The 27,695-nt window shown below is 58.9% G+C and overlaps 2 protein-coding genes across 5 annotated transcripts; both read left to right on the top strand.

Moving 5' to 3' along the window:
• Positions 1 to 3,941: 3,941 nt before the first annotated feature.
• On the top strand, positions 3,942 to 18,655 carry PPP6R1 (protein phosphatase 6 regulatory subunit 1). Of its 4 annotated transcripts, none has more exons than XM_075536568.1 (23): positions 3,942 to 4,499; positions 11,205 to 11,437; positions 11,589 to 11,775; positions 11,852 to 11,989; positions 12,092 to 12,157; positions 12,516 to 12,628; positions 12,718 to 12,831; positions 13,043 to 13,205; positions 13,284 to 13,436; positions 13,627 to 13,761; positions 14,083 to 14,147; positions 14,275 to 14,390; positions 14,489 to 14,574; positions 14,696 to 14,785; positions 14,863 to 14,960; positions 15,464 to 15,521; positions 15,643 to 15,818; positions 17,274 to 17,416; positions 17,501 to 17,651; positions 17,747 to 17,817; positions 17,898 to 17,979; positions 18,128 to 18,253; positions 18,333 to 18,655. In XM_075536568.1, exons 2-23 carry the CDS (start codon positions 11,211 to 11,213, stop codon positions 18,406 to 18,408), a joined length of 2,634 nt encoding a protein of 877 aa, XP_075392683.1. In that variant the 5' UTR covers positions 3,942 to 4,499; positions 11,205 to 11,210; the 3' UTR covers positions 18,409 to 18,655. The 4 variants fall into 4 exon arrangements, with proteins under 4 accessions (XP_075392683.1, XP_075392680.1, XP_075392682.1 ...); XM_075536565.1 differs by having other exon boundaries at positions 4,367 to 4,499; positions 14,486 to 14,574; XM_075536567.1 differs by having other exon boundaries at positions 4,367 to 4,499; positions 14,486 to 14,574; positions 18,149 to 18,253.
• Positions 18,656 to 20,110: 1,455 nt separating this feature from the next.
• Positions 20,111 to 22,673, top strand: TMEM86B (transmembrane protein 86B). The gene is made up of 2 exons (XM_075537818.1): positions 20,111 to 20,546; positions 22,145 to 22,673. The coding sequence occupies exons 1-2, from the start codon at positions 20,111 to 20,113 to the stop codon at positions 22,525 to 22,527; spliced, it is 819 nt and encodes a 272-aa protein (XP_075393933.1). The 3' UTR covers positions 22,528 to 22,673.
• Positions 22,674 to 27,695: the final 5,022 nt, after the last annotated feature.

Genomic DNA, 27,695 nt, shown 5'->3' on the forward strand with positions numbered 1-27,695 from the left:
CCCCTTTGCCATCGCCCACAGGGCAGAACTGCCCCCGTGGAACCGCGGTGGCTACCAGGTGACCGTGCCACCGGTAAGCCACATCCCACAGAGTCAGCCGAGCGCCCAGGCCAAGACAGACGAGGAAAAGGGACTTGTCGGTTCCCTTGAACACTGCCCAATGTAGTGCGGGAAGGCACGCCGCACATGGCACTGCACCGATGGGCTCGGGTGCAGGACCCGGCGGTGGTGTTTCCTCCTGGTGGACACAGGGTGGCTCCGCGCTGCAGCTGCTCTGACGACGCACCCAACAGTCACAATCAGCGCAGGCGATCCAAGACTTCCCCGGCTTCTAGGTTCCTGGGGTCCCCTCTCCTCAGACAGCCCGCCTTCCCCCGCGTCTGTTTGTTGCCAGAGGATGCACCCAGCCCCTCGGAATCCTCTTACCAGTGAGCCCTTCTCCTAAAAATACAGAAACAGCTAGTTTTAGTCAATCCCAGCTGACGGCGACCCCGAGTGTGTCAGAGCAGATAGAAGAATGCCGCGCCCATTAGAATTTCCAGTGGCTGATCTTTGGGGAGTCCGTTGGCAGGTCTTTATTTGGCGGTGAATCAGTGTGGCCTCAAACCGCAAGACCTTTTGGTCAGCTGCCGAGCGGGTCAGCAGCATTCGCACCACGAAGGGCTCCTACTAGAGGCCCAACCCGCCTTAAGGTAGACAGCTTCGTCCCAGAACCCCTTGCCGTAGGGCCATAGTCATGTGTCCTCAGCCGCACCAATCAGAACGCTCCTTGTGGGTCTGGCGTGGGGACCTTGTGAGGTTGGGGGGGGGAATGCTACACCCCATATTCTACTTGGAGCCGGAGGGAGGTTTGTGCCTAGGGTCTCCCGGCCGACTTAAGGATGGGTGTGAGTATTGCTCCCAATGCAAACAACCAAACTCTCTTCTGGAGCCTGCTCAGGGGGGTGATGGAGGTGGAGGTGGGCTCTTCCACGCGTCTGACCTCCTCTCCCTCCCCGACAGGGAGAGAATCCGCATTCCTAGCAACCCAAAGCTGATTCCTATGAGGCGGATGTCAGGCGGTCCTCCTGTCCAACCTTAGTACCAGTTCTGACGCCAGCCCCTCTCCGCCTGCACTTATATCTCCTGTGTTCAATAATCTATTGCAGTGGCTATGCTGAACTCACAGACCATACATACGGTTATTGGGTGTTCTTAGGAAAGTGACTAGGAAAGTGACGGGATACAATTCAGGATCAGAAATCATTTAGGATACAGTTCTTCAATCAAGACAGCTTTTCAGTGGTATCTGAAAGCCGGTCCCCTCTCTGTCCCAGTCCCTTGGCCCCTGCTCAGGCCTGTGTGAGAAAGCTTTTTAACTCTTCCCATCAGTGGTCTGCTCACAAGGCCTTTTCCCATTATACCGTCTCTTGCTGGTCTCCTGCTTCTGTTGCCACCACTTCTCTGCCACTGTTTCTCATCGTCTCTGCTGTGAAGACTCTCCCTGTGGCTCTGGATCTAGGAGGTTCTCAGCACAGGGATCGCAGGTCCAAAGGACACGCTTCACCTGGCTTTTCCTTCTTGGTGGTTGTTTGGTTTCGCTCCCCACCATCTCCCCACCTATTAGACGGCTCATTTTAAACCTAGCAGGGTGGCAAGAATCTCATTAGGGTTCCATAAACCCATGGCCATCAAGTCTATTTTGACTCAGCGACCCTGGATAGGATTTCTGAGGAGGGTAATCTTTACAGAAGCAGACAGCCTCATCTTTCTCCCCTGGGGCTGCAGCTGGTGGATTTGAACCATCAACTTTTGATTAGCAGCTACACATTTAGCTATGGCATCATCCGGGCTCCAAGTAGAGGCTAATAAACCCCAAAACCAAACTCATTGCCACTGAATCAATTCTAACTCAGAGCGGCCCCATAGGGCAGATTAGAACTGTCCGGTTGGATTCCAAGGCTGTAAACCTTTACAGGAGTAGAAAGCCTTGTCTTCTTCCTGCTAATAACCTCTCTTAAAACATGCTGCTATTATTTGAACTAAGTCTCTCCTAAGGTTGGGGAAAGGAGGCCTGATGTCACAGTGCTGAATGCCCAGCTTCTAACCTAAAGCTTGGTAGTTTGCATCCATCTAAGGGCTCTGTAGGAGTAAGAGCTGAGGGTGCATTCCTGTAAGATTCCTCAAATGGAGTAGGGAGCACTAAACTGATGGTGATCACACAGCTCATTAAAAAAAATTTTTTAGTAAAAAATTTTATTGAGAACTCTTGTTACAGTCCATACATTGATTGCATCAGGCATGTTTGTACAGATGTTGCCTTCATTCATTTCTAGACACTTTCTATTGGGATCAGCTCATTTTCCCCCTCCCACCCCCACTCTCATACCCCCTTGATAATTATTTTCATATCTGACACCAACTGCTGTCTCCCTTTCCCTGTGATTTCTGTTGTTCTCCCCCCTGGCGAGGGGTATATGGTTCTGTCGATCATTGCGATCGGTTCCCCCTTTCTCCCTTCCTCCCCTCTCCCCATCTCTACCCTTCTGGTATCACTATTCCCCCTCCTGTTCCTGGATTCCGTGTGTCGTGAGCTCCTATCTCTTATCTATACCTGTGTACATACTCCGGTCATGAAGCAGTACTGGGGTCATGATAGTGCGGGTACACAACTCAATTTTAAAAGCGATTTAACCATGGGGCTAGGGGAGAATATTCTAAAATTGATTGTGGTGGTGATTGTACAATTCTTCTTGATATGATTGAATATTGAATTGTACATTGGATTTCTGAGATTTATTAAAAATCCTTATGGGGGCAGACAGCCTCATCTGTCTCCTGTGGAAAGGCTGGTGGGTCTGATGCAGGTATACTGTGATTACCAGTTCAATGCTGACCTGACAAGGCCACCAAAAACCAACTAAACCAACTTTTTTTTTTGAACATGAAAGAGGAAAAATTTATTAACCCGAAACCCTGAGGAACTAGAGTTCTGGAAGCTCTGGGCCTAAACCAAACACATTTTAAAAACCCACAGAACTCAATGACATCAAGTCAATTATGAATCACAAGCTCTCACTGTCATGAAATCGATTCTGGCTCATAGCAACCCTGTAGGATAGAATAGAATTGCCTCCGAGGGCTTCCGAAGCTGTAAACTTTGGGCAGAACATAAAGTCTCATTTTCCTCCTGTGGATCCACTCGTGGGTTCGAACTGATATTGGGGCTAGCAGCCTAACAACTCTGCCAACAGAGCTCCATAAAGATTATGGAGTCTAGGACTCTCTATGGACTCACAATAAAGAATTCTGAAACAAGGGCTAGGAAAACCTTCCCTTAGAAGTTAGATAAAGCTTTGTACAATAAGTAAACAACAAAAACTCACTGAGTGGATTCTAACTCGGTAGCCCTGTAGGACAGGGTAGAACTGCCCCTGTGGGTTTCCAAAACTAACTCTTTGCGGGAGTAGAAAGACCCACTTTTTCCCTGTGCATTAAGTAGGGCAGAGACATACTGGGCTATGACCCGAGAAGGCGTCGAGAGAATTAAGGGGTGATTCGGAACCCGCTAGTCTTGGTTGGAGGGAGTCTTGTTAACCGAGAAAGTCCGGGATGGATTTCCCAGGAGCGCCACCTGGAGATAGGCCCAAGAAGCGGTCGGAGAAGAGCCAATTTCCTAGCGGACCCAGCGAGCGAGAAGGGAAATCCCGGAGCAGGATCACTACGGAACGGAGTGCTAGGAGAAAGTGGTTGCTGCGTGCGCAGTGGCGCCTGCGCACTGGGCCGTCGGGGTTTACCGAGGATAGACCGTTGGCAGGAATGGGCGCAATCGCCCTGCGGCGGCGTTCTGGGAGGGTGGGGCCGGGGAGCGCCTGGGCCCGGCACGCATGCGCACCGCGGGGCGCGGCCGCGACGCACCTGCGCACGGAGAAGCCGCGGGAGGGCGGGGCCTCCAGCGTTCTGGGCGCTCGGGGGATTGTGGGATAGTGGCGGAGGGAGCCGGGCGTCGGAGGCCTGAGGCGGGCTGCGGTCGCCGGGTACCCCGACGGTTTGGGGAAGGGAAGGTTGAGGAAGTGAGCCTCAGCGTCCGTGGGTGGCTGCTCGCCACTGCGGCCTCTTGGGACCGCGGAGGAGGACCTCGTCCCCGCCCGCCCTCTGCGCTTTCGCGGGGCGCGGAGCTGAGGAAACCGGGGCGACGCCGCCGGACGCCGCTCAGGCCTCGCGGCCCAGCTCGCCGCCCGCGGCCCTCGGCGTCGACGCCCCCCACCTCGCGGACCCCGTGCTCACTCCCCGACTCTGCGGAGCCCGCCGCGCGAGGCCCCCCCATTGATCTGAGGGCGCGCGCGCGGCCGCGGGAACCCCGGCGGAGGCGCCTGCGCACCGAGCGCTCCAGACCCCGGCGTCGTCCCCCGCCCCTTACCCACCGGGCCCCCCAACAGGGGCCGGAGCCGCCGCCGGCGGGGCGGGGGGGGCGCCCCGATGAGCCCCGAGTGCGAGGAGCCGCCGCCCCCCACGCGCAGGTGAGTGGAGCGAAGCGGAGACCCTCCCCGACGCTCCCCGCCCAGCCCTAGGGTCGCCCCCCACCCGGAGTCTCCTTCGTGCCTCTTAGCCTCTGTCCTGTCGGACCCTCCTCCTCCCTCGTTCTCACTTGCCCCTCCCCAGGCTACCTCCTCCTTCCCCTCGGCCCCCCTTCCAAGTCTGCAAGCCCCTCTCTGCTCACCCCACCGCCTGACCCCCTTCAATTTCCTCCTGCCCCATCCTCAGCGCTCCTCTCCCTTACCCCCAGCCCCCCTTGTCCCCGCATCCCCTAGGTCTTTTCCCACCCACCTAGTCCCTCCTCTCAGCCTCCTCGCTGGGGCTCACTTCCTCTCCCCCCCTTTTCCCCACCCCCCCAATCTGTTCCCTGTAGCCCCCTCCCCAGCCCCTTCCCCTCATCTCCATCTCCCCTCAGACTCTTCAACCCTTCCTCTCAGGACACAGCAGAGAGGGCTGGCTGCCTCTTTACCTGTCTGCGGCTCCAGCCCCGTGGCCTTCTGGGCTGGCCCCCTGTCCGAGGAGGAGGCATGCTGGGGCGTTGGGGGGACCGGGTCTGGGTCAGTGGGGGGCCTGGCCCTGGGGAGACAAAGGCCAGGCAACAGTCACAATAACTGGAGCCCAGGGCAGGGCAGGGACTGGTAGGACTGGCCCAGCCGGTGGCCCTTCTGCCAGGAGTGGGAGTTGACAGATGCAGGGAGAGAAGTGCTTCAAGGGGCCACACCACAGCCTGTGCCGATCCTTGAAGGTGGGACCACTGCAGGAGAGAGGATGTGGTGGGTGGTGCTGCAGGCATTGGGTCCTTCTTGCTTCCACCTCTGCCACAGGCATGCACCCCACCCACAAGGCACTGAGGGTACGAGTGTGACTGTCCACACCAGCCTGGAAGGCAAGACGTTTCTGGAAAGGATGGGGCTGTGACTTGGGCCTGTGGACCCACTCTGTGCACCACCACACATTGAGCTCACCACATGAAGGGCAAGGGGGGGCAGCACTTGCCCCGTTTGAAATGTTATCCACCTCCCCTTCCCCCCCCCAACTTTTCTGACTGCTGCATCTTTTGTGCAAGTTAAATGAGACCATGTGACCTAACTTTTAGGGTTTGACAGCGCCCCCCCTTCCACCCTTTTTGAAAGGTAGTAAGGGGCTCCCTTGGAGCAGTGGATTAAGCTCTTTGGTTGCTAACTGAAAGGTCAGTGGTTTGAATTCAGCTTCAGGGAGAAAGCTGAGGCTGGCTGTTGCCGGTGACACCCCTCTGGGGTGGGTTCTGGTTTGCCCTGTGGGAACACTGGGAGTTGGCTGTGAATGGACTCTGAGGGGCAGTGAAGCTTCATAGTTGTTAGAAGTTAGTAGTTGTTGGGCAGGCTGAAGTATCAGTCCTGGCCCTGCCACTTGCTGGTGGGTGACCGTTGGTGAGCCGAGGAGGAGCTCTGTGCTCCCCTGCCCTTGTCGGTAGAAGGGACTCAGTCCAGGGGTTAGGCATGGTGGGGTGACCACCCCAGAACCGTGCCTCTTGTGATGATGGTGTCCCTGTGGGGAGGGGATCACACTCTGGGTACATATGGGGACTGGGGATGGGGTATCACCACCTCTGGACACCCCACAGTGCATGAGACGGCCCCTGCTGCTGAGGCAACCCAATGGCCTGACACCCAGCTATGTGCCAGCAGCCCCTCTGGGCAGCTTTTAGTTTAGGCCTTATTGCAGCCGCTGTGCATTTTGAGTGCCCTCCTACTGAGGGTCTCATCTTCCAGCCTCTGATGGACCCTTGTTCAGAGGGGGCCCACGGGGCTTTCATAGGTGCCTTTCCTGGTGGAATTGACCAGGCCTTTTTTCCTAGTGTGGCCTCTCCCCTGAAAGTTGCCTGCCGTGGCTGGCCTGGGTGGTACCTGAGATACCAGGGGCATTACTTCCAGCAGCATGCAGGCCCTTCCCTGGAATACTGACGGCCAGGCCAGGGGGACGAAGGGTTAGCCAGCCTAAAGTGGCAGTGCTGGGAGGTGGTGGAGCCTGGCTCGTTGTCTAGGTGCAGTTCGGGCGTCTCTACGGTGCTTCTGTGATCGGCTGTGGTGTGTGCACGTGTGCTCGGGGGTCAGCCCATGGGCTGCTGCTTCCTTCCCACTGATGGATGCCTGCTCACCCTGGCACCCCCAGCCTTTGTCTTCTGATGGAGTGGCCTAGGTGGGACACTGGTCTGGTCTTCATTGTTAATTTTTGATTGAGGGAGAAGCTGCCCCGTGGGTCTGTATGGAAGCTGCTGCCTGGTAGGTTGTAGCCACCATCCACTGGGTTACCAGCCAAGGGCCCGCCATGCGCCACCCAGGGGCCTGCACCCTCTCAGCCCATGCACCCAGCTTGTCTCCACATGGTCGGTCTTGCAGCCCACATGACTTGGCAGTGCTGCCCTTGGGGGCTGGCTGGAGAGTCACAGGGGAGGGGAGAAGGCTGCCGAGCTCCATGGATTGCATGGGGAGACAGCTGAGAGACGCACGGTCCCCTTCCCACTTTCCCCAGGAAGTACTACCTGACAGCTCTGCCTGGTGTTTGGTGCTTGGCAGGAAGGGCACTGAGCCCATTGGACTGGGCCATCTGGTGGAGGTTGCCTTTGGTTAGATCAGAGTTGCTGCTATGGGGGCTTCCATGGACACAGCCTTTTGCTGTCCCCAGGGCTGGCGGTCTGGGTACCTTTGTCTCTTCCCAGCCCGTGGCCATTGCAGGAAGCCCTGGTGATGCCATGGGTTGCGTGTTGGCTGAGGCACATGATTGGCTGCTGGGTCCAGCAGCCACATGCACCGAGGGGGAAGCTGAGGCCATCTGCTCTGAGCACTCACAGCCCAGAAGCCCGAGGGGCAGCTCTGCTTTGCCTGTGGGGTCTACTTGTTGCCAATGGCTTTCCAGAACACTTGCCTCCATCCCCTGGGGCTGGGGGTCAGGGAAGGTGCCCCTCACTGGGAGTCCCTCCCCCACCCCCAGTTCTTCTCAAGCAACCAGGTTCCCAGCTCCAGTTCTAGTGTGTTGTCCATGCAAGCTTGGCTAGGCCCCTCTGGGATCCCAGTGGTCCACCACAGCTCAGGACCTGGCCTGGGAGGTTAGGCTCCCTTTCCGGTCCGGCATGGGCGCCGGGGCGCTGACTGCAGAGGGGAAGTTGGCAGGAAGCCGGTGCACAGCTCCCCACCCTCCTGCACTTGGACTTGCCCAGCCAGTTTCTGGCTAGAGCGGCTGCCTGGGGCCTGTCAACGCAGCTGTGGTCAGTGGCCCGAGGTGCCCTCTCGCTGTCTTCTCCGCCCTCTTGACCCTGCTCACCCGGTGCTGCAGGGAGACCCTCCCAGTGGTCCCTGGTGCCTCACCCTACTTCCTGGTGCCTAGGCTAGGAGACAGGGGGGGGGGGAGGACCGCCGTTTCCTTGGCAGCCAGTCAGTGGGGGAGTAGGTGCACCAAGCTTAGCACAGCAGGGGTCATGCCTAGGCCCAGGGCCAGTCCTATGGTGGTCCTGGAGGGTCGGGGCGACTGATGTCCAAGACGGGGGGGTAGGGAGTGGGGGGGCAGCTGTGAGGGATCTGGTTGGAAGTCTGCAAAGCTAGTGGTGGGTCTAGGGGTGCCTTTCTCAGTTATCCTCCCCCCTTCAGTTGGCAGCCAGAGACACAGTTTTTCAAACGGCAAAACCATGGCTGTCACTTCCGCTTTCTAGAGGTTGCTGAAAGTTGCAGAGGATGGGGGTGGGGTGGGGTGCAGGAGCCCTGCCTGCGGTTACTCAGGAGGAGGCTGGGAGCTGTCTGGGTGCCGCTCACCCGGAAGGCTTGTGGTCTCCGTGACAGGCCGAGGGAGGGACTGCCACAGTGTACAGACTCTAGGTGTCTCATGCTGCGCTGCTGGGGCTGCACTGGGGCCTCTGAGTGGTGGGCCTAGGAGTAGCATGGACCAAGGGAAGGGGTTCGAGTGAGGTCCCTTGACCCCATATCCGCATGCTCCCCATCCCAGCACCCCACGTGGTCTGACACTGGCTGCCCTGTTTGCTCTCTGGGAAGGCGGGCTCCAGGCAGCAGGATGGAGAGTGACAGGGTGTGCCTTAGAGACAAGCGGCCACCAGGAGAAAGATGCACAGCCTCCGAGGACCCACCCCGAACCCACCCGGCCTGTCTCTCCATCTGTTTGTCTGTGAAATGGGGCAATAGGAGCTCACCAGCTATCTTGATGCAGATGGATGAGATGGGGCCCAGCCAAGGGCAGCACACCAGCCTCTCCAAGGGAGGGGCAGCCTCAGGTGGTGCTGATGTTGGGACAGTGTGAGTGCCAGGGGTGCAGAGCCAGCATGGCTTCCTGGGTCTAGAATGTTTCTAGCACCTAAGAAAGCCTTCACAGCTCCCCTCCCTGGCCCCCATTGACAGTGCATGTTCCAGTGGCCTTTGGGAATAGCATCCTGCGGTGGTGGGGCCTCTGACCTCTGGGACTGGCTGTCGTCTTTAGGTGGACCCTGGTCTCCGAAGCCTGGGCCTGTCTCCTGGGAGTACCTACTCTTCACCTTGCTGGGGCTGTTGCTGCCACAAACCAGAAAGCCACACCCGGGATCCATCTGGGGGCTGCTGGTGCTGGGAGGGTGGTCTGGCCTGGTTAGGTCCTACCGGTTGGGACTCCAACCACCGGGTCTTGCACCATCTGCATAGTTGTCTGAGCCTCTAGCTACAACCACTGCAGTCGTCCATCTTGCGGAGGGTCTTCCTCTTTTGCTGACCTTCTAGTTTACTCTACGTGACCCCCCTCCTCCGGGGACTGGTTCCTGCTGGTTGACCTGTCCCAGGTATGAGAGCCAGAGTCCCGCCATCCTCGCGGATGAGGAACTCTCTGGCTGGACTTCCCTGAGACAGACTTTGTCGGTCCTGCGTGCAGTGCACCGTGTTTGTGTCCCGGGCACCTGGGGCGTCTGTCTCACCCTACCCTGGCTGTCTGGGACTTCCTGTGTGTGTGTGTTGTGGCAGAGTGGGGCGGACGCTGGCCCTCCATGTCCTATGACAATGGCAGACTTCTGTCTGGTCTTACAGCCACTGCAACCCCCAGGGCTCCAGACATGCAGCATCTGCAGCCATCCACCCCTACCCTCCTCAGGAGTTAGGAAGCCCCATCTTGGGGAGCGGTTGCCCTCTCAGCGCCCAGCCTCAGCGTGTGATGAATGGGGGACAGGTTTTTCTCAGCTGGCCCTTCAGGTCCTTGTTAACATTGCCCTCTAAACACTCATGTCCTGCCACAGCGGGTACGCCTCCCTCCAGAGCATGTGCCCGGATGCCTCCAACCCTTTGAGGGGCTGGTCCCCATAGTGGACAGGGAATTGTGATGAGCAGATGGTGGTGCAGAGTGAGTTGACAGTAGGAGCCTATTGGGCCAGAATGAGTAGGGGGGTGCTTCCTATTGGACGGACCTGGGCAGCCAGAGAGTGGACACCATGGAGCCCTGGCTGGATGACTTCTGAGTTTCTGTCAGGTGGGGTGAGACAGGGAGGGTCCTGGTGAAGGCTAAGGCAGGTAAGGGCCCCAGTGTGTGCTCTGTGGTGTGGAGATTTGGGCATGGGGGTATGACTGGGAGGGTCAGAGGGGGCTATGGTGTGGAGGTTTAGGGGTTGTAGGTGAGGAGTGATCTGGAATGCAGGTTCCTGTGAGGTGGGCAACGGGGAGGGGTCTCTTAGGTATGTTCCCCTCTTCCTTGTCACCCTGCCTCCCTTGTGCGTGCAGAGCTGTGAAGAGCGCCCGGCAGTCTTGTCCATTCTTGCCAGGGTGGTTTGTGAAGTAGGAGTGGTTTGGGGTGTCGGACAGGGTGGAGGATATTTCAGGTCAGGGTTTGTCCTGAGCTTCCCAGGCTACCTAGAGCTGCCAGGGAAGTGGGGTGAGGGGAGGGGCTGAGGTGGCAGCAGAGCAGGTAGTAATTTGAAGAGGACCCAGGCCCCTAGCTTGCCATGAAGGTGTGCAGGGGAGATGAGGGCCAGCGAGCCCAGGCCGGGGGGACGTAGCAGAGCCAGCTCCTGTGGCACCCAGGACAGCTTGGCGGTGGCGGGGGGGCCGGGGGAGCAGCATGGTCCAGGAGGAGAGGAATAGCTTCTGGGACATGGAGCAGTGTGTGGGCGTCACGTGTACAAGGGCTGGACACCTGCTGCCACTCCACACACAAGCTGTTCCTGAAGAGGCGGCCCTGTGCTCCCCTGCCTAGTCCCTGACAGTCAGACCTGGGGGTGGGATAGCCCACCTCATCTTGTCCCATGTCCCCCCATGGCTTCCTGGCAAGGGCATGGTCTCTGTGGGCCCTGGTGTGTCCCTGTGGGCCCTGGTATGTAACTGCTGTCTTGCAGGGCAGACGTGTGTGTGCGTGCGCGCGTGCACGCGCACGACGGTGGTGGTGGTGGTGGTGGTGAGTTCCAGGCCGATGTCCAGGCAGCAGCGCCACGACTGTCACGGGTGTCTGAATTTGCTCAACAAGCACAGGAGGAAGCTCGTGTGGCACTGGGCTGAGGGGTGGCGGAGCACCTGGGACACTGTTAGCCTCAGCAACAAGGGTATGGGGGGTACAGTCAGCTAGAAGTTAGGGGGCCCTGGGCTTCAGGGACATCGCAGTGGTCCTGCAGAAGGCATTGCTGTGAGCTAGATAGGCCGGGCCAGTTTGGGATGACGTGTGTACGGTGGGGCCGTGTTGACCGCCGCCCCTGCTGGCAGGGCGCCATGTTCTGGAAGTTTGACCTGCACACAAGCTCGCACATGGACACACTGCTGGAGCGGGAGGACCTGAGCCTGCCTGAGCTGCTGGATGAGGAAGACGTGCTACAGGAGTGCAAGGTGGTCAACCGCAAGCTGCTGGACTTCCTGCTGCAGCCGCCCCACCTGCAGGCCATGGTGGCCTGGGTCACCCAGGAGCCGCCGGCCAGCGGTGATGAGCGCCTGCGCTATAAGTGAGCCTCCGTCGGGGTTAGGGTGAGGGGCCGCTGGCCTGCTGGCCTGGGGGGCTAGGGCAGAGTGAGGGTGCTGGTAAGAGAGAGCAGCCCCTCACCCCTGCCCCGCCCTCCTGGGGCCGCTGCAGCCCTGAGCCGGTGCCCTCCCCAGGTACCCGAGTGTGGCCTGCGAGATCCTGACCTCGGATGTGCCCCAGATCAACGAGGCTCTGGGCGCTGATGAGGCCCTCCTAAGCCGGCTCTATGGCTTCCTGCAGAGCAGTGGCAGCCTCAACCCACTGCTGGCCAGCTTCTTCAGCAAGGTCATGGGCATCCTCATTAATCGCAAGACCGACCAGGTGCGGGGCCACCCCCACCCCCACCGCCCAGGGTCCAGGGAGACCTGGGCCACCGTGACCTGTGCCCTGTCCTCAGCTCGTGTCCTTCCTGCGCAAGAAGGACGACTTCGTGGACCTGCTGCTGCAGCATATGGGCACCTCGGCCATCATGGACCTGCTGCTGCGCCTGCTCACCTGTGTGGAGCGGCCCCAATTGCGACATGATGTTGTCAACGTGAGCTGCCCCAACCCGCCCTTCCTGGACCCCATGTCCCCACCCCACCCCACCCCACCCCCAGGCTCAGATTGGCAGTTAATCCCCACCTCTCACTCCCAGTGGCTCAATGAAGAGAAGATTGTCCAGCGGCTAATCGAGTTGATCCACCCTTCCAAAGATGACAATGTGAGTGCTGTCCCCGGCCCACCTGCCTTGCTTAGAAGCCCACGGGCTTCCTCAGCATCGGGGCAGAGAGGATATATTGATACAAGAATGTCTGCAGGGGCAGGGGTCTCCCACCCACCCCTTCTGGGCCTGGACGCCGCCTGGCCTGCAGCATCCGTGCCTGGTGCTGCCCCTGAAGCCCTGTCATGGCTGGGGCTGACCTGTCCCATCCCTGCCACCCAGTGAAGCTCCTGTGAGCCCTTCCCAATGGACCATCGGCCCTCCCAGCTCAAGATGGTCCCCATGCACCTATGAGGGTCCAGGCTCCCCAGGGAGAGGCAGCTGGTCACTCAGCCCTGCCTCCCTCCCCCTCCCCCAGCAACATTCCAATGCATCCCAGTCCCTGTGCGACATCATCCGTCTGAGCCGGGAGCAAATGATCCAGGGGCAGGATAGCCCAGAGCCTGACCCGCTGCTGGGCACGCTGGAGAAGTATGATTTCCAGATGGGGGACAAGGGGGTGCCGAGGGCAGGGCCTGAGGGACAGGGGTTGAGGAGGTCACTGCATCCTGTCCCGCCAGGCAGGAGACGATTGAGCAGCTCCTGAGCAACATGTTTGAAGGGGAGCAGAGCCAGTCTGTCATCATCAATGGGATCCAGGTGCTGCTGACGCTGCTAGAGCCCCGGAGGCCCCGGTGAGTGAGGCGGACCTGCCTGTCTGCTATGTCCCCATGATGGGCTGCCCGGCCCAGACAAGAAAGCTAGACCAGACTCTGTCCTCCTACTCTGGTGAAATCCTGTAGAGCTTAGGCCCCCCCAGCCAGCCAGGTACCCCTTCACTTGTGCCCCTGCAGCCCCAGTTCCTCCAGACACAGCTCAGGCAAGTGTCCCTCTGGCCCGCTGCAGGTCCGAGGCCACGACCATGAACAACTTCTTCTGCAGCGTAGACGGACAGCTGGAGCTGCTGGCCCAGGGCGCCCTGGACAACCCTGCATCCAGCATCGGCGTCCTGCACGCCCTGCGGCCCAGGCTCAGTCACTTCCACCAGCTGCTGCTTGAGCCCCCCAAGGTGGGCCAGGCGCTGGGAGGAGTGTGGCTGGAAGGGGATCCTGGGTGGGCTGGAACTGAGCCTGTTGTCCCCCTGCAGCTAGAGGCGCTGCAGACGACCTGGGGCAGCCTGGACCCCCCACTGGGGAACATGCGGCTGCACGTGGTCAAGCTCCTGGCCAGCGCCCTGAGCGCCAACGACTCTGCATTGATGCAGGAGCTGCTGGCGCTGGACGTGCCCAACACCATGCTGGTGCGGGGATGGGGACAGGGACTCTTGCTGGCCGGGGTAGGGACTTGTGCTGGGGAGGGCAGGGACGGGGGGTTGTGCTGGTGCAGGGGGAATGGGGACTTGTGTTGGTAGGAGGGGGGCATGGGCGTTGGTATAAGGCTGGGGGAGAGCCACCTCTGGGTACCAGCCCATACTGCTTCCTTGTCCCCAGGATCTGTTCTTCCACTATGTCTTCAACAACTTCCTGCATGCCCAAGTGGAGATGTGTGTGAGCGCCATGCTGAGTGCGGGGTACCCGCTTGAGAGCTGCCCTGAGAGCTCCGCACCCAACCCTGTCATCCAGCACGTGAGCCTAGGGGAGGGGTGGGGGAGAGCGAGCACCACCACCAGTTTCTCCAGGAGGCCTGTGAGAGGTCCCACTGTAGTTGGGGGACAGATAGGGGCTGTGCAGGGTGGTGGGCTTGAAGGAGCAGCCTAGAAGGAGGGGTGGCAGAGGGCGAGGCAGGAGAGCCTCTGAGTGAGTGGGTCCCAGGAGGAGGCCAGGGCCAAGGGGCTATGTAAATGGGAGCCTGTGACGGGGAGAAGCGTGACGCTGACGGCCTCTCACAGGCAGCACAGGTTGGGGTTGGCTCCCCCTTTCCTCCCTGAGACACCCCCCTCCCCCCAGCTGGTGCAGCAGTGCCGCCTGGTGACGCGCATCCTGACGTCGTGGGAGGAGAATGACCGTGTGCAGTGAGTGCTGTTTGGGGGGGTGGGGGGGACAGTGGGGCTGTGAGAGACACATTGATTGTGGGGGGCTCAGGGCAGGGGCTGTACAGGGACCTGTTCCCAGTGCCCGGCCCTGTCCCTGCCCACCCAGGTCTGAAGGAGGCCCGAGGAAAGGCTACATGGGCCACCTGACCCGCGTGGCCAATGCCTTGGTGCAGAATGCGGAGAAGGGACCTAACGCTGAGCAGCTGGGCCAGCTGCTAAAGGGTGAGGGACCTGTGGGGACATGGAGGGCCCTGGGGCACATCGACACCCGGGAGTTGCTGGGAGAGTCCTGTCTCCTCACGGCCTGTCCTTCCCAGCAGAGTTGCCGGAGGAGCAGCAGGAGCAGTGGGAGGTCTTCGTGACAGGGCCGCTGGCCGAGACCAACAAAAAGAACATGATAGACCTGGTGCGTCCATCCCATGGGTCCTGGGCGGGGGGACGGGAGCATGCAGGACCATTGCTGCTGCTGTGTCCCTGCTCCCCCGGACCCTGCCCTGGGCTGGCTCTGACGCACCGCCCGCCTGCAGGTGAGCACGCGGCCCCTGCACTCATCCAGCGACGACGAGGACGACCGACTCAAGGATCTCAGCTTCCCCGAGGAGGCCGTGCTGCAGCAGGTGGGCTATGTGCTGCGCTGCGCTGTGTTGCATCCCGGGCCCTGGGCCCCTGCAGCCCTGACCCACTGTCCCCACAGGCCTTCATGGACTTCCAGATGCAGCGCATGACGGCAGCCTTCATTGACCACTTTGGCTTCCATGACGAGGAGTTCGGAGAGCAGGAGGAGAGCGTCAAGTGAGTGTAGTCCCTGCACCAGGACAGCCAGCAGAGTCGGGACGCACAGCCGCACCTTACGTCCCGGCGCTGTCTGACTCTGCACCTCACCCTACACCCCACAGCCGTTTAAAACCCAACTCTAGCTTGCTTCATAGGAACACAGCCTTGGCTTGAGCCAGTGCCGCTTTGAGATCTTCCCTGTGGGACCACACTGGTGACCCTGGAGGGTGGGAACAGGTGTCACACCCAGGCTGTCCTTCATGTCACTGAGCTACACCTGGACAAACAGATGAGAGAGCGTGTAAATTCTCAGCAGTGACAAAGTAAAAGACGCCCCCTCATATCCCCACCCCCCATACACACACAGCATCGGGTGAGAAGGCTCCTCCTGGGCCTGCTTGCTGATCTCTAGTGGGGCCACCATCCCTGGGCTGCTAAGTGAGTGGGGAGCTGGGTGAGCAGGCCTGCCTGTGGAGGGCTCTTGCCAACCCACTCCTGATGTCCCACCTGTCTTGCCCCAGTGCTCCCTTTGACAAGACTGCCAACATCACCTTCTCCCTCAACGCTGATGACGAGAACGTGAGTGCAGCCCAGTCCCTTCCCCGTCCCCGTCCCCATCCCCTTACCTGCTGGGCAGCAAGGGTACAGGCCTGGTCCCTGGTGAGGTCAGTGTTGCCCACCTTGTCCACCTTCCCCTCAGCCCAACTCACACCTGCTGGAGATGTGCTACAAGGAGCGCATCCAGCAGTTTGACGATGAGGAGGAGGTGGACGATGAGGAGGGCCTGGGTTCCGGGGAGTCGGACGGCGAGGACAGCGCCTGGCGGGGCAGCCAGCTGCCCAGGGGGGCCCGCCTTGGTCAGCACCAGAGTGTCCGGTGAGCTGACCTCGTTTGACCATCCCTGATTCTGATGAGCTGCACACATTGCTGCCACCTGCAAGGTCGGCGATTCAAACCTACCAGCTGCCACCTCTTGAGAAAGCAGAGTCGGCTGCTCATGCAGAGCCTGCGGCGGCAACAGCTGGAGGGGGGGGGTGCTCCATGGAGTCTTTGCAACCCTCTCATGCCTAGGTCTGTCAGGGGGGCTGGTGTCTACCCAGAGGTCTTTGAGGGAAAGGTCTGGCTGCCATCTTAGAACAGGTTGCCCACTGGGCACCCCAGGTAGCCCAGCCCTGTGACCCACTAGGAGGTGCTAGGGTCTGAGCAGAGCTCAAGGCAGCAGGTTTGGGTTTTGTCACTGGGGTTCCCATACGGAGGATGCAGCCAAGGGGGCTTCAGGGGAGAAGCTACCCCCAGTGGGGTCTGAGCATCCACTTCCACTGCCTGCCTCCCTGCCCCCACCTGGCGGTTCCTAGGGGGCTCACTGGGTTCCCTCACCACGGAGTGTGGGATGATCCAGCAAGTCCCTGGTCACTGCCTGAGACTGGGTCTGGGCTTGTTCCCGCTCAGGCACATGGAGGTGGCGAGGCCCACAATGAAGGCACCCTTTGGAGCACAGGGTCTGGAGGCTTGGGCAGCCTTGGCACTGTGAGGGGGACTGTGGTAGCCCAAATTCCTGTGCCACTGGCACCCATCCTCCCTAACAACCCTAGCACGGCCCAGGAGGGAGCCTCGGTTTCTGGGAAGGGCAGGCGTTTCCATACCCTGAGGCACGGTGCTAACTGCTGGGTCTGCAGTTTGAGCCTCCCAGCCACACCCGGGGCAGGACGAGAAGGCTGTCAGCTCCATAAAGATCAAGGCTCAGAAACCCTCTGAGGTCCTGTGCGGTGGACGGGACCAGACGGCAGCCAGTCGGTCCAGTCCCGGCAGCTGCTGCGTCGAGCCTGACGCCAGCCCACCAGGCTGGAAGCCTCCCAGGAGCACCCAGAACAGATCTGGGCACACAGGCAGCCCCATCTTGCCCTGTGGGGTTGTGGGGTGCCACTGTGGAGTCGCAGGCAGACAGGTTCTGCAAAGCAGCTGGGGGTCAGCATTGGGGTCCAGTGCCGAGGAGGCAGGTGGAGGCGCACCAGACACTGCTGCTCTCAGCTCAGCCTCCCTGCCGCACTTAGGTGTAGCTTTACCTGCCAGGGAGAGTGGTTCCAGGTAGACCTGTACACACATCCTGCCTCGCAGGCAGGCCAGACGGGCCCGCAGGCAGGCCAGATAGCCCCAGGGTTTCTCCACCAGAGCAGGGAGCTACCCTGCCACCAGGCTCTGAATGTAACACATAAGCCATCCCCACACACAGTTGTGACCCTGAGCCACCAGGTGGTCACATGCTGTGTCCATCCCTGGCCACTTGCCGCCAGGGCCGGTGCCTAATAACTGGCCCATGGGCTTCTCGGGCAGGAGTGGAGGTAGCACGGACAGTGAGGAGGACGACGAGGATGAAGATGAGGATGAGGATAGTGAGGCCCACGTAGCCAGGGGAGGGGCTGGCTCCCCCTCCTACCCGAGCCCCAGCCCCGAGCCCATGGCGGCAGCTCCTCAGGGTAAGTGGAGTCGATGAGGGTGGATGGGGTGCAGTGCCCCCTCAGTGCTCAGCCTCCCCCACCTACCTAATGTCCCCCTACCAGGCCCTGGCTGGACAGCCACGTTTGATGCAGTGCCTGCTGAAGAGCCCCGAATCTCGGAGCCCGCAGTCCCCCAGGGGCCTCAGGATGGCCCTCAGGATCCCCCCACCCCAAGCCTGGCTGCCCTTCCAGCCAGTGAATCCCTGCAGGTTAGGTGAGGAATCCAGGGCCAGGTGGGAGGGTAGGGGCAGAGCACTGGGGGGGCACTACTGGCTGCAGCCTGACTGCATACCCCTCTTACCCCCCCAGGCCTAAGGACCCTGCAGCCCCCTTAGCACCTCAGGAAGCCTCTGCCAGTGGCCAGGTCGCAGAACCTTCGGGTGAGAAGTGTGCAAGTCCCCCTACTCCCTCCCTGCCCCTGCACCCCCTTTTCTCCTCACTGATTTCTCTCTTCCCACAGCAGCCCCCTGCCAGGCCTTGGTCAGCGTTGTGGACCTCCAGGCCACCCTCCGTGAGATGCGGGGCACCCCCAGCTCAGACAGGTGACAGGCAGCTGCCCCCCGGGGTCCTCCCCCTGCTCCCTGCTCTTTACAGGAGACCCCCTCAGGAATGGCTGGCCCCACGGGGTTGGGGTGGGGAGTGAGCCTCCTGGGGCCCACTTTGCCACCTGGTGACAGTGGGCTTCTATAGCACTGACCACCCCTCCTCCAGTGCGACCAGAGACCCCTCTACCTCTGTCCCTGCTGCCATGGCCCAGCAACCCCCTGAGACCACTGAGGAGAATCCGGTGCCCTCAGGGCCGCCCCAAAGCCAGAGGTGAGTGGCAAGTGAGTGGCGGGCAAGTGGGTGGCATGGGCAGTGACCCCCATTGACCCCAGCATCCTTTTCTCGGCAGTGCCCAGGCCCGACAGTCACCTCCGATGCCCAATGGCTCCGCCCCTGGCGGGCACGCGGCCCCAAACACCCAGTGAGTTCCGTCAGTGCGCTGCACAGCAGGGACCCACCGACCACCTGGGGGCCGGCCGCCCAGAGTAGCTGTGTGCTTACTGCCAGCTCCCTCTGTTCCTGTTCCAGGTGACCGTCTGGTCTTTGGTGGCAGTGCCCGCTACAGTCCGTGCCCCCTGGACTCTGCCAGGGGTGGAGGCAAGGCCGGGCCCTGCGCCCCACCCCCCACCTTGCACCTCGTTTTGACCCAGGCCTCCCGGGGCTGGTGCCCAGGGAGCCTGCCTGCCCCGTTTGCACTGAGATGCAGGGCTCCGGCCCTGGAATAAAGATGGGGAGAGTTGACTGGTGGGCGGAGCGGCCTCTGTCATATGGGCACGGAGCCTCTCAAGGAGAGTGATGTCCATGCCCACAGGGGTGGGCAGGCTGCAAAGCACAACCCTACCCCCACAAGCAGACAGGCCCCCACCCCACCCCTTTCCATCTGTGCTCAGGGCCTCCTGGGGGAAGGGGCAGGGGAGCTGGGGTGGGTGGGTCTTGTCTTAGCGGATCCCCACCCCCACTCCCCAGCCCTGCACTGTCACTGTATCTGGGAACACAAGGTCCCTGCTGGAGACAGGACTACGGTCTCATCCCCGGGATGCTGGATCTCAGCCCCTTCCCCCCACAATGATGCCCTGCTCTCGGTTGAGGGGTCTGGCTGCCTCCCTGAGTGTTGGGCTCCAGCCCCAGCTGCCAAGTGACCTTGTCCCTGCACCCCGTTCCCTAGAGAGCTGCGTGCGTGCTGCATGTCTGTGGCGCTGTCACACAGCGAGTACAATAAAGGCAACGTTGACCACCGCTGGTGCTGCGGCTGCGTGCGGTGCGCCAGGGCCAACGCCGCCTTCCCTGCCAGGGCGTCTGCTGGGGGTGGGGGCGGCTTCCACCCTGTTTGCTGTGCAGAAATGGCAGCCTCTGCCTCTTCCATGCCCTGGAGGCCCTGAGGCGGGGGGCTGGGAGGACAGCCCCAGCCCCAAGGTGACAGCCAGACTGTGCCACCCTCTGGGGTACACCTGCCGGCCTCAAGGCCCAATGACTGGGTGAGCATGTGGTCTGCTCCCTGCCCCCGCAGGTGCATGTAGCCCAAGGCAACAGCAGATAAGCCCCATTCCCCAGGCTGGGTGAGGGAGGCTTTGTCTTCAGGAGCCGCCCCGTACCCCCACCCTGCAAGGCTGCCATGCTCATGAGAATGGCTTCAGTGGGCTGACCAGTGCCTGCCTCTCATCCATTAGTGGGGCCTTGAGGCTGCGAGCAAGTAGAGACAGGTGTTTCAGGACAGCGAGGGGGTGTTCCTTTCTGCTCAGTAGCACCCCACCCTCTTCATCCTCTAGGTTGGGAATTGGAAAATGCGGTTTCAACCTGCAGGCCCACAGTGGAAGGAAGCCGGTCAGGGTGTGGGTGGAGGACAGACCCCAGGTCTCAGTACACATCTTATCAGCCAGTAGCAGGTGGGGCTATCCCTGGGCGGGGATGACATCCCCCAGGGCCCTGTTATCAGCCCAGAGTCCACAGGACAATCCCAAGTTAAAATATAACCAGATAGTCTCCCCTTCACCACTACTGTCCCCAAAGTCACCAGTGCCCAGGCAGAGGGACTTGGTGACGTGCCACCATGGACACCCAGGGAAAGAGAGCTGGCCATGTGAGACCCCAGGGTGGGGTGGGGGGTGAGCAGGGGCTGCAGGAGGGCCCATGATTAGCGGGCTAGTTGGCCAAGATCTATCTGGCTTCCCCAGGGACAATGGGGGAGGACAGGGGGGCCCCATACCTGGATCCAAGTGGCAAGTCCAGTGGGTGGAGACCCCTGGGTGGTTGGAGTGGGCAGGAGCCTGCCGCTGGAGGTCAGCAGTGCCCTGTGTTGGTCTCACCCTACCCCTGAAGACAGCCAGCCTGGTCAAGTGCCTCACCCCCTTCTTCCTCACCTGTCCGGCCTACTTCCTCTTCTGGATCCCTGAGGACCCGCCGTCCCTGCTGGGGGCCGTGGTTAAATGCCTGCCGGTGCTGAGCCTGGCTGCTGGCCTGCAGGCCCTGGCACCGTCCGGGAGCACAGCCACCCTCCTGAAGTGGGGCCTGCTGTGCTCAGCCGTGGGCGACGCCTGCCTCATCTGGCCTGATGCCTTCCTGCATGGTGAGCAACATATCCGGAAAACTGGGTGCCCAGGTAGCTGCTACCCAGAGGGTCAGCGCTCTGTGTCTGGCCCAGAGAAGCCGAGCATCCAGAAAGTCCCTGGACACCCCCCCTCCCCCCTCGGGTTTTGGCAGTTTCTGCTTTGTTTCTCCTGGAAGAGACCTTGCCACACAGTTAAAGCTAGCCCCAAAGATCATCAGTGAGGACGCAGGGAAAGACAGGCCCTCCGGTCAGCTGTCCCCTTGCTGTGTGAGTGGGAACCAGCTGGCTGGCAGTGGGCTGCAGAGGAGTGTAGCTCTGCGGTTACAGATAGTCCTCCCGGGGCACTTGGGCAGAGCACACTCGGGAAGGGTACAGCAGCACCTTGGTGTCGCTGGAGTTGAGCACTGGGCCAGCCCTGGTGGGGTGGGGGGATGCTCCACCTCTGTGTCTGGAGCAGCAGAGGGTGGGGAGGCCTCATTCACGGCCTGCCTGTTTGGCTGCAGCTCACATCAACCCTCACGTAGTACAGCTGGAGGTAACTCCGTGTGCCTGGGGTGGAGTCCTGGCCCACGCACCCCTCTGGACGCTTAATGAGGTTATTTCAAAAACAAGCAACAAAACCAAACCTGGTGCCCTGGAGCCTAGCCTGTTCAGGCCCGGCGTGCCCTTCGATGGGGCTCCTGAGGCTTTCGGAGTCCTGGTGGCATGCCGGGTTACACTTGTGCATCTGGCTGCAAGGCCAGCCGCTCCGAGGGCAGAGGATGAGGCTTTCTACGCTCAGAGGTACAGTTGGAAACACAGGGCCCCGCTGCCCTGTGCTGGGGGCACTATGAGTCGATATGGACTTGGAGGCAGTGAGTTGGGTGTTTGGTGGGAGGTGGTGGGTCTCTGGGAGCAAACTGCCTGTGCTTTCTCCTAAAGAGGTGGGTGGGTGTGAACTGCCGACCTCGAGGTTAAGCCACAGCCCTATCAGGGTTTCTTTGATGACATCGTAGCCATGAAAAACCCGGCCTCTGTGTGCATACATTGTGCACACGGCCGTGCTGGGGTCATGTCATCTGTCACCTGGGGCTTACAAGTCAGAAGCAGCTCCACAGTGCAAACCACCACCACCCAGCAACCTGGAGAGGGGTGGCTGTGCAGGGTTAGGCATGGCCATCAGGTCAGAGGGCACCATCCGAAGGGGTAGAGAGGGGACCAACTCGGGGTGGGTCTTCCAGGTGGAGCTTACAACAGGTGCAAAGGCCCTGAGGTGAGTGCAGGTCTGGGTAGGGCACCTATCCAAGAAGGAGACAGGAGATAAAAGACAGGTGGGTGCCATGTTGGGTCCAAGGGGCAGCAGGGGGCGGGTTCCAGCAGGGTAGTACTTGGTGTGAAATTTAAAACACAAGCTCCCTGCCCCACTTCAAGCGGTCAGCTTCGTCAAGAAGGGCGAGGTGGGGAGACGGCACAGAGCAGTTCTACTCGGACGGACGTGAAGACCAGATGGGGGTGGTGGCGGTGGAGACAGCACCCCCTCCCTGGGCAGAGTCCCTGTCCTGGGTCCGTGATGGGTAGGGGAAATTGGCAGGGCGGGCTCCCCCTCCCCTCACAGGTGCCCATCCCCTCACTCACAGGAATGGTCGCTTTTGCTGCTGCCCACCTGTTCTACCTGGTGGCCTTCGGCTTCTCCCCACTACGGCCCACCCTGCTGCTGCCCATCGCCCTGGTCAGCGGCCTGTACCTCTGTTTCTTGCTGCTGCACTTGCCCCCGGACATGACCTTCCCGGTGGCCGCCTACAGCCTCATGTTGGCTGCGGTGCTTTGGCGTGGTCTGGCCCGGGGAGGCAGCGCCGGCCCAGGGGCCCTGCTCTTCACCTTCTCAGACTCCGTGCTGGCCTGGGGCACCTTTGTCTGGCCGCTGCCTCACGCCCGCCTCGTGGTCATGACCACCTACTACGCCGCCCAGATCCTCATCTCCCTGTCCGTCCGAGATGGCCCCAAGCACAAAGCCAGCTGAGCGGGGCCAGTGCCCATGGTGCTACGACCCCTCTCCCCGACCCCTCCCCTTCCCTTCTACCAGGAGGTCGACCCCTGCTGTGGGGGCACAGGCTCAGAACATCACACAGCACTGTAGAGGGCCTCCTGCTACACCAGGTCCCAGCTATCAGCGCCCCCTTCCTTCCCTCAGTAAAGTGGACTGAGAAATGGTGGCGTCTCGGTGGTTTTGGGAGGGATGTGTGTGGGAAAGAACCTAACCAAAGCAAACTCCCAAGGTGGATCCGCCCCGGTGGGTTTCCCAGACGGTGCCCACAGGAGTAGCCAGTCTCATCTTCCTCCTGTGGGGTGGCTGGTGGATTCGAATGACTGACCTTAGTGGCCCTCTCTGCCACCCAGGCCCCTTATGGGAGAGGACAGCCACAGGGAGCGGGTGCCAAGGTTCAGACCGACGGTGACCTAGACCAATGGAGGCCCCGTGGGGTGACACAGCACTGCTCGTCCGGTCCCCGAGGCTGTGTCGCTGTATGGAAGCTGACCCCTTTCTCAGCGGCTGCTGGCCCAGCACTTCACCCACCTTGCCACCACAAGGCAGCTGTTAGTCTCAGCTCAACGTCAGGGGGAGTTTGTGTGTCCTCGAGTCGGTGCCTGCGTCCTATGGAAAATTATTAGGGGATTTTCAGAAGTTCAGAATCCGTGGGGGTGTGGGCGGGCGAGTTCAGAGCTGAGGACCTACAAGAAACCCATTCATTGGGGTGCATTAGGGGAGGAAGTTGAAGGGGCCTTGGAGGATGGGCACACTGCACCCCTCTCTGGGGCTCAGGTCTGCAGCCAAAGAGGGGTCAGCATTGCACCCACCCACTCGGCCTCTACAGCCCCCGTTGTGTCTTAGGGACTTGGTTGAGTATGCCCCTGTGAGAATCAACTCTGTAGCCGTGGACTATGTTGGGTCATGCCTGTGATGAGGGAAATGAATTGCCCATTAGGTTAGTGAGGAAGCACAAGAGTGGCATAACCCCGCTGCTATCCAGTCAAGTCCGAATCAGAAGACCCTGCGAGGCAGAGTAGAGCTGCCCACACTACTGAATAGGAGTGGTGTAGCGAGTTCCCAAGGTTAGCAGTTCGATAGCACCATCCACTCCAATGGAGAAAGAAGAGGCGTTCTAGTTCTGTGAAGAGCTGGAACCCCCTCAGGCAGTTCTACCCTGTCCTGGGGGGGGGGGTCACTGTGAGTCGGAGTAGACTCGATGGCAGGGAGTTTTGAGAGTTTATTGGGTTTCTGAGATAGTTAATCTGTACGGAGCAGAAGGCCTCATCTTTCTTCCTCAGGATGTCTGGGGGATTCAAACTGCTGACCTTATGGGTAGCAGCCCAGCGCATGACCCGCTACAACCCAGGGCTCCCAGACCTGGATTGGAACCACAGTGAGCATATCCCTGGCCTTGGCTCTTACCCAGTCACTGAACCCTGACCTCATGTAGCGCTCTGGAACTTTGAAGTCTGGTTTGAAGATCTCATGCCAGCTGCACCAAGAACTCCCATCTCCACTTCATCCCAGGCCCTGATCCAGACTCTGACCCAAACTGCAATTGCAGCACTGATTTTGTGTTTGAGCCCCATGGGAAACAGATAACTGACCCACCCTCAGGCACTCCTCTCGGACTTTGAGCCATTAAGAACTGCATCATCTCCTAAGTGTAGTTGGAACATCGGTGGCAGGACCTGCCCAAGCCCGGTTTCCACGGTCTCCTGGTTTCTGCTGACAAAACTGGCCCTGCACCATCTTCACAATTGTTTACCTTTGAGCCCACTCTCATAGCCATTGTCTCAGTCAGTCTCATTGAAGGTCACTGTGTCAGGCCAGGTTGGCTAGAGGAACAAACCCAGTGACGTGTAAGAAGAAAGATGCTTATATCCAGAAGTAATCCTGTATCTAGAAAACATCCCAGCTCAGCCCAACTCAAGTCCATGAGTTCGATAGTAGTCCACAAGTCCCTCTTCAGACTCACGAAGCCACATGCAATGGTGCAGAATGCAGGATGATCACAGGCCCTGTGGATCCCAGGTCGGTGGAAAATACGGCAGGGCTCCCAATAGCTCTCAGGGTGGCCAGCAAGTAGGAAGGTCAAGGCATGTTCCCTGAGCCCTCCTTAAGGGAAGGCCATGCCCACAAGGAAGCTTCATCAGGCTGTGTGACCTGACTGACAGGTTGAATTCCACCCCTACACTCTGATTAACCTTCAAGTTGACCTGAAGTTATGTACTTACGACAGTCCTCTGTTTTGCTTGCTGTCCACTTCACCGAGCATGATGTCCTTCTCTAGGGACTGGTCCAATTGAGTAACACTTAGAGTAAGCGAGACCATCTCACCATCCTTGCTTCTGAAGAGCATTCCGAGACAGATTGGGGTGTTCTGGCAGTCTGTGGTACTTTCGATGTTCACCAACATCACCTTTCAAATGACTCCGTTCTGCTTGCGTCTTCCGTACTCATGGTCCAGTTTCCACCTGCACACGAGGGGATTGACAATACCATGGCTTGGGTCAGGCCCACCGTTGTCCTCAAAAGGGCATCTTTGCCTCTTTAACGCTTTCTCTTTTTTTAAAAGCCATTTTATTGGGGGCTCGTACAACTCATCACAATACGTACATCCGTCCACTGTGTCAAGCACATTTGTACATTTGTTACCTTCATCATTCTCAAAACATTTGCTTGTTACTTGAGCCTTTGGTATCAGCTTCTCATTTTCCCTTCCCTCCCACTCGTCCTCCCTCATGAACCCTTGATAATTTATAAATTACTATTTTGTCATATCTTACACTGTCAGACGTCTCCCTTTACCCACTTGTCCGTCCCCCAGGGAGGAGGTTATTTGTAGATCCTTGTAATCAGTTCCCCCTTTCCACCCCACCCTACCTCCACCCTCCTGGTATCACCCACTCTCACCACTGGTCCTGAAGGAATCATTTGTCCTGGATTCCCTGTTTCCAGTTCCTATCTCTACCAGTGTACATCCTCTGGTCCAGCCAGATTTGTAAGGTAGAATTGGGATCATGATAGTTGGGGGCGGGGGGGGGGGGCAAGCATTTAGGAACTAGAGGAAAGTTGTATGTTTCATCGTTGCCACACTGCACCCTGACAACCCCCCCCCCTCATTAACACTTTCAAAGGTCTGTGGCAGTTAAATAATCTGTCAACTTGAGCGAAGGAGTGGAGTCTAGTCTGTCAATCAGGTCATAGCCAATGAGGCCTCTGTATGGGCCTGGCCTGACGATTCTGGGAGCTCCTGGTGGCTGGACACACACTCTTTGCTTCACATTCTGTTGACAAGCCACATGGAGCCATGCTGATGGCAGCCAGAGCCCCGGAGCTGGAGGAGCCACGTGGAGACCTGCGCCAGCATTGAGATGCTTCCACCATCACTAGATCCACAAGAATTTCTACCCACTAGCCTGTGATTTTCCTGCATTCAGTGTCATTGCATGTGCAGTGTGAGTCTAAAAAGGAATTTGTGAATGCTTCCTCCATCCCCCCAACCCCCATGATCCGAATCCTACATTGCAAGTCTGGCTAGTCCAGAGGATGTATACCTGGTACAGATGGGAACTGAAAACAGACTCTAGGGCAGATGATCCCCACAAGACCAGTGGTGAGAGTGGCGATACTGGAAGGGCATAGGAGGGTGGGCTGGAAAGGGGGAACCGATTTTAAGGATCTACATGTGACCTCTTCCCTGGGGGACAGACAACAGAAAAGTGGGTGAAGGGGGATGTTGGACAGGGCAAGATATGACAAAATAATAATCTATAAATTATCAGGGGTTCATGAATTGGGGAGCAGGGAGGAAAGGGAAAAATGAGGACCTGATGCCAGGGGCTTAAGTGGAGAGCAAATGTTTTGAGAATGATGAGGGCAATGAATGTACAAATGTGCTTTACCCAATTGATGTATGTATGGATTGTGATGAGTTGTATGAGCCCCTAATAAAATGATTTTTAAAAAGGAATTTATGAACTAGTATGAGACATATGGGCTAATAATTGGAATTATATACTTGATTTCAACTGGGCTGGGATGTTTTCTCAATATACAATTACTCTTGGATTTAAAACTTTTACACACGAGTGTCAATGAATTAGTTTCTCTAGTCAACCTGAAGTAACACAAGGTCTCATGCAAGCAGATTTGCCCAATATCAGTGGCTCTCAACCTTCCTAGTGCCGTGACCCTTTAATACAGTTCCTCCATGTTGTGATGACCCCCCCCACCATAAAATTTTTTTCACGGCTACTTCATCATTGTCATTTTGCTACTGTGATGAATTGGGCGACCCTTGTGAAAGGGTCCTTTGACATCCCCCCAAGGGGTCGCGACCCACGGGTTGAGAACTGCTACCCAGTGCAATCATAGATTCTTTGATTTCTTGACTTGCTTCAATGAGCATGGACAGTGAATCCAAGGACGATAAGATCTTTGGCCATTTCCACCGTTTCTCCATTTATCACGTCGTCTCTCGATTTCGGTTTTTACGTTGAGGTGTCCGCCAGAGTGAAGGCTGGAGACTTTGACCTTCCTCGGGAAGATGCAGTCTCTTCAAGTCCTCTTCGCTTTCTGCAAGCAAGGCTGTGCCATCTGCATATCGCCCCTCGCTCCCAAACAGCATCCCCTCGGATGACGGCTGAGCACTATTGGTCCTTGGGCAAGCTCTGAACCCATGGGGCCCTGTAAGGCAGCGGTTCTCAACCTGTGGGTCGTGACCCCTTTTGGGGGTGGGGGTATGTCGAACGACCCTTTCACAGGGGTCACCTGATTCATCACAGCAGCAAAACAACAGTGATAAAGTAGCAATGAAAATAATTTGATGATTGGGGGTCACTATCACATGAACTATGAAAGGGTTGCAGCATGAGGAAGGTTAAGAACCACTGCTGTTTCATGGGAGGGAAAGGTGGCGGTCCGTTTCTAAAAAGATGTACAGCCTTGGAAACCCACTGGGCGGTTCTGCTCCATCCTCTAGCGTGGCTATCCCTTGGAACTGGCCGGTGGGAGTGGGTTTGTTAGGTGTCTGGGGTGTTTTCTACCTCGCTCAGTTCTTGCTCCGCCACGCTGAAGGGGGTCGTGCAGCAGAAGCACTTTTGTAAATCCACGTGACTTTTAGGAGGAAAATGGAAGGCTCAGGTAGTCACAGG

The sequence above is a fragment of the Tenrec ecaudatus genome, chromosome 18 (genome assembly GCF_050624435.1).
Source record: "Tenrec ecaudatus isolate mTenEca1 chromosome 18, mTenEca1.hap1, whole genome shotgun sequence".
In the NCBI taxonomy this organism is placed as follows: domain Eukaryota; kingdom Metazoa; phylum Chordata; class Mammalia; order Afrosoricida; family Tenrecidae; genus Tenrec; species Tenrec ecaudatus.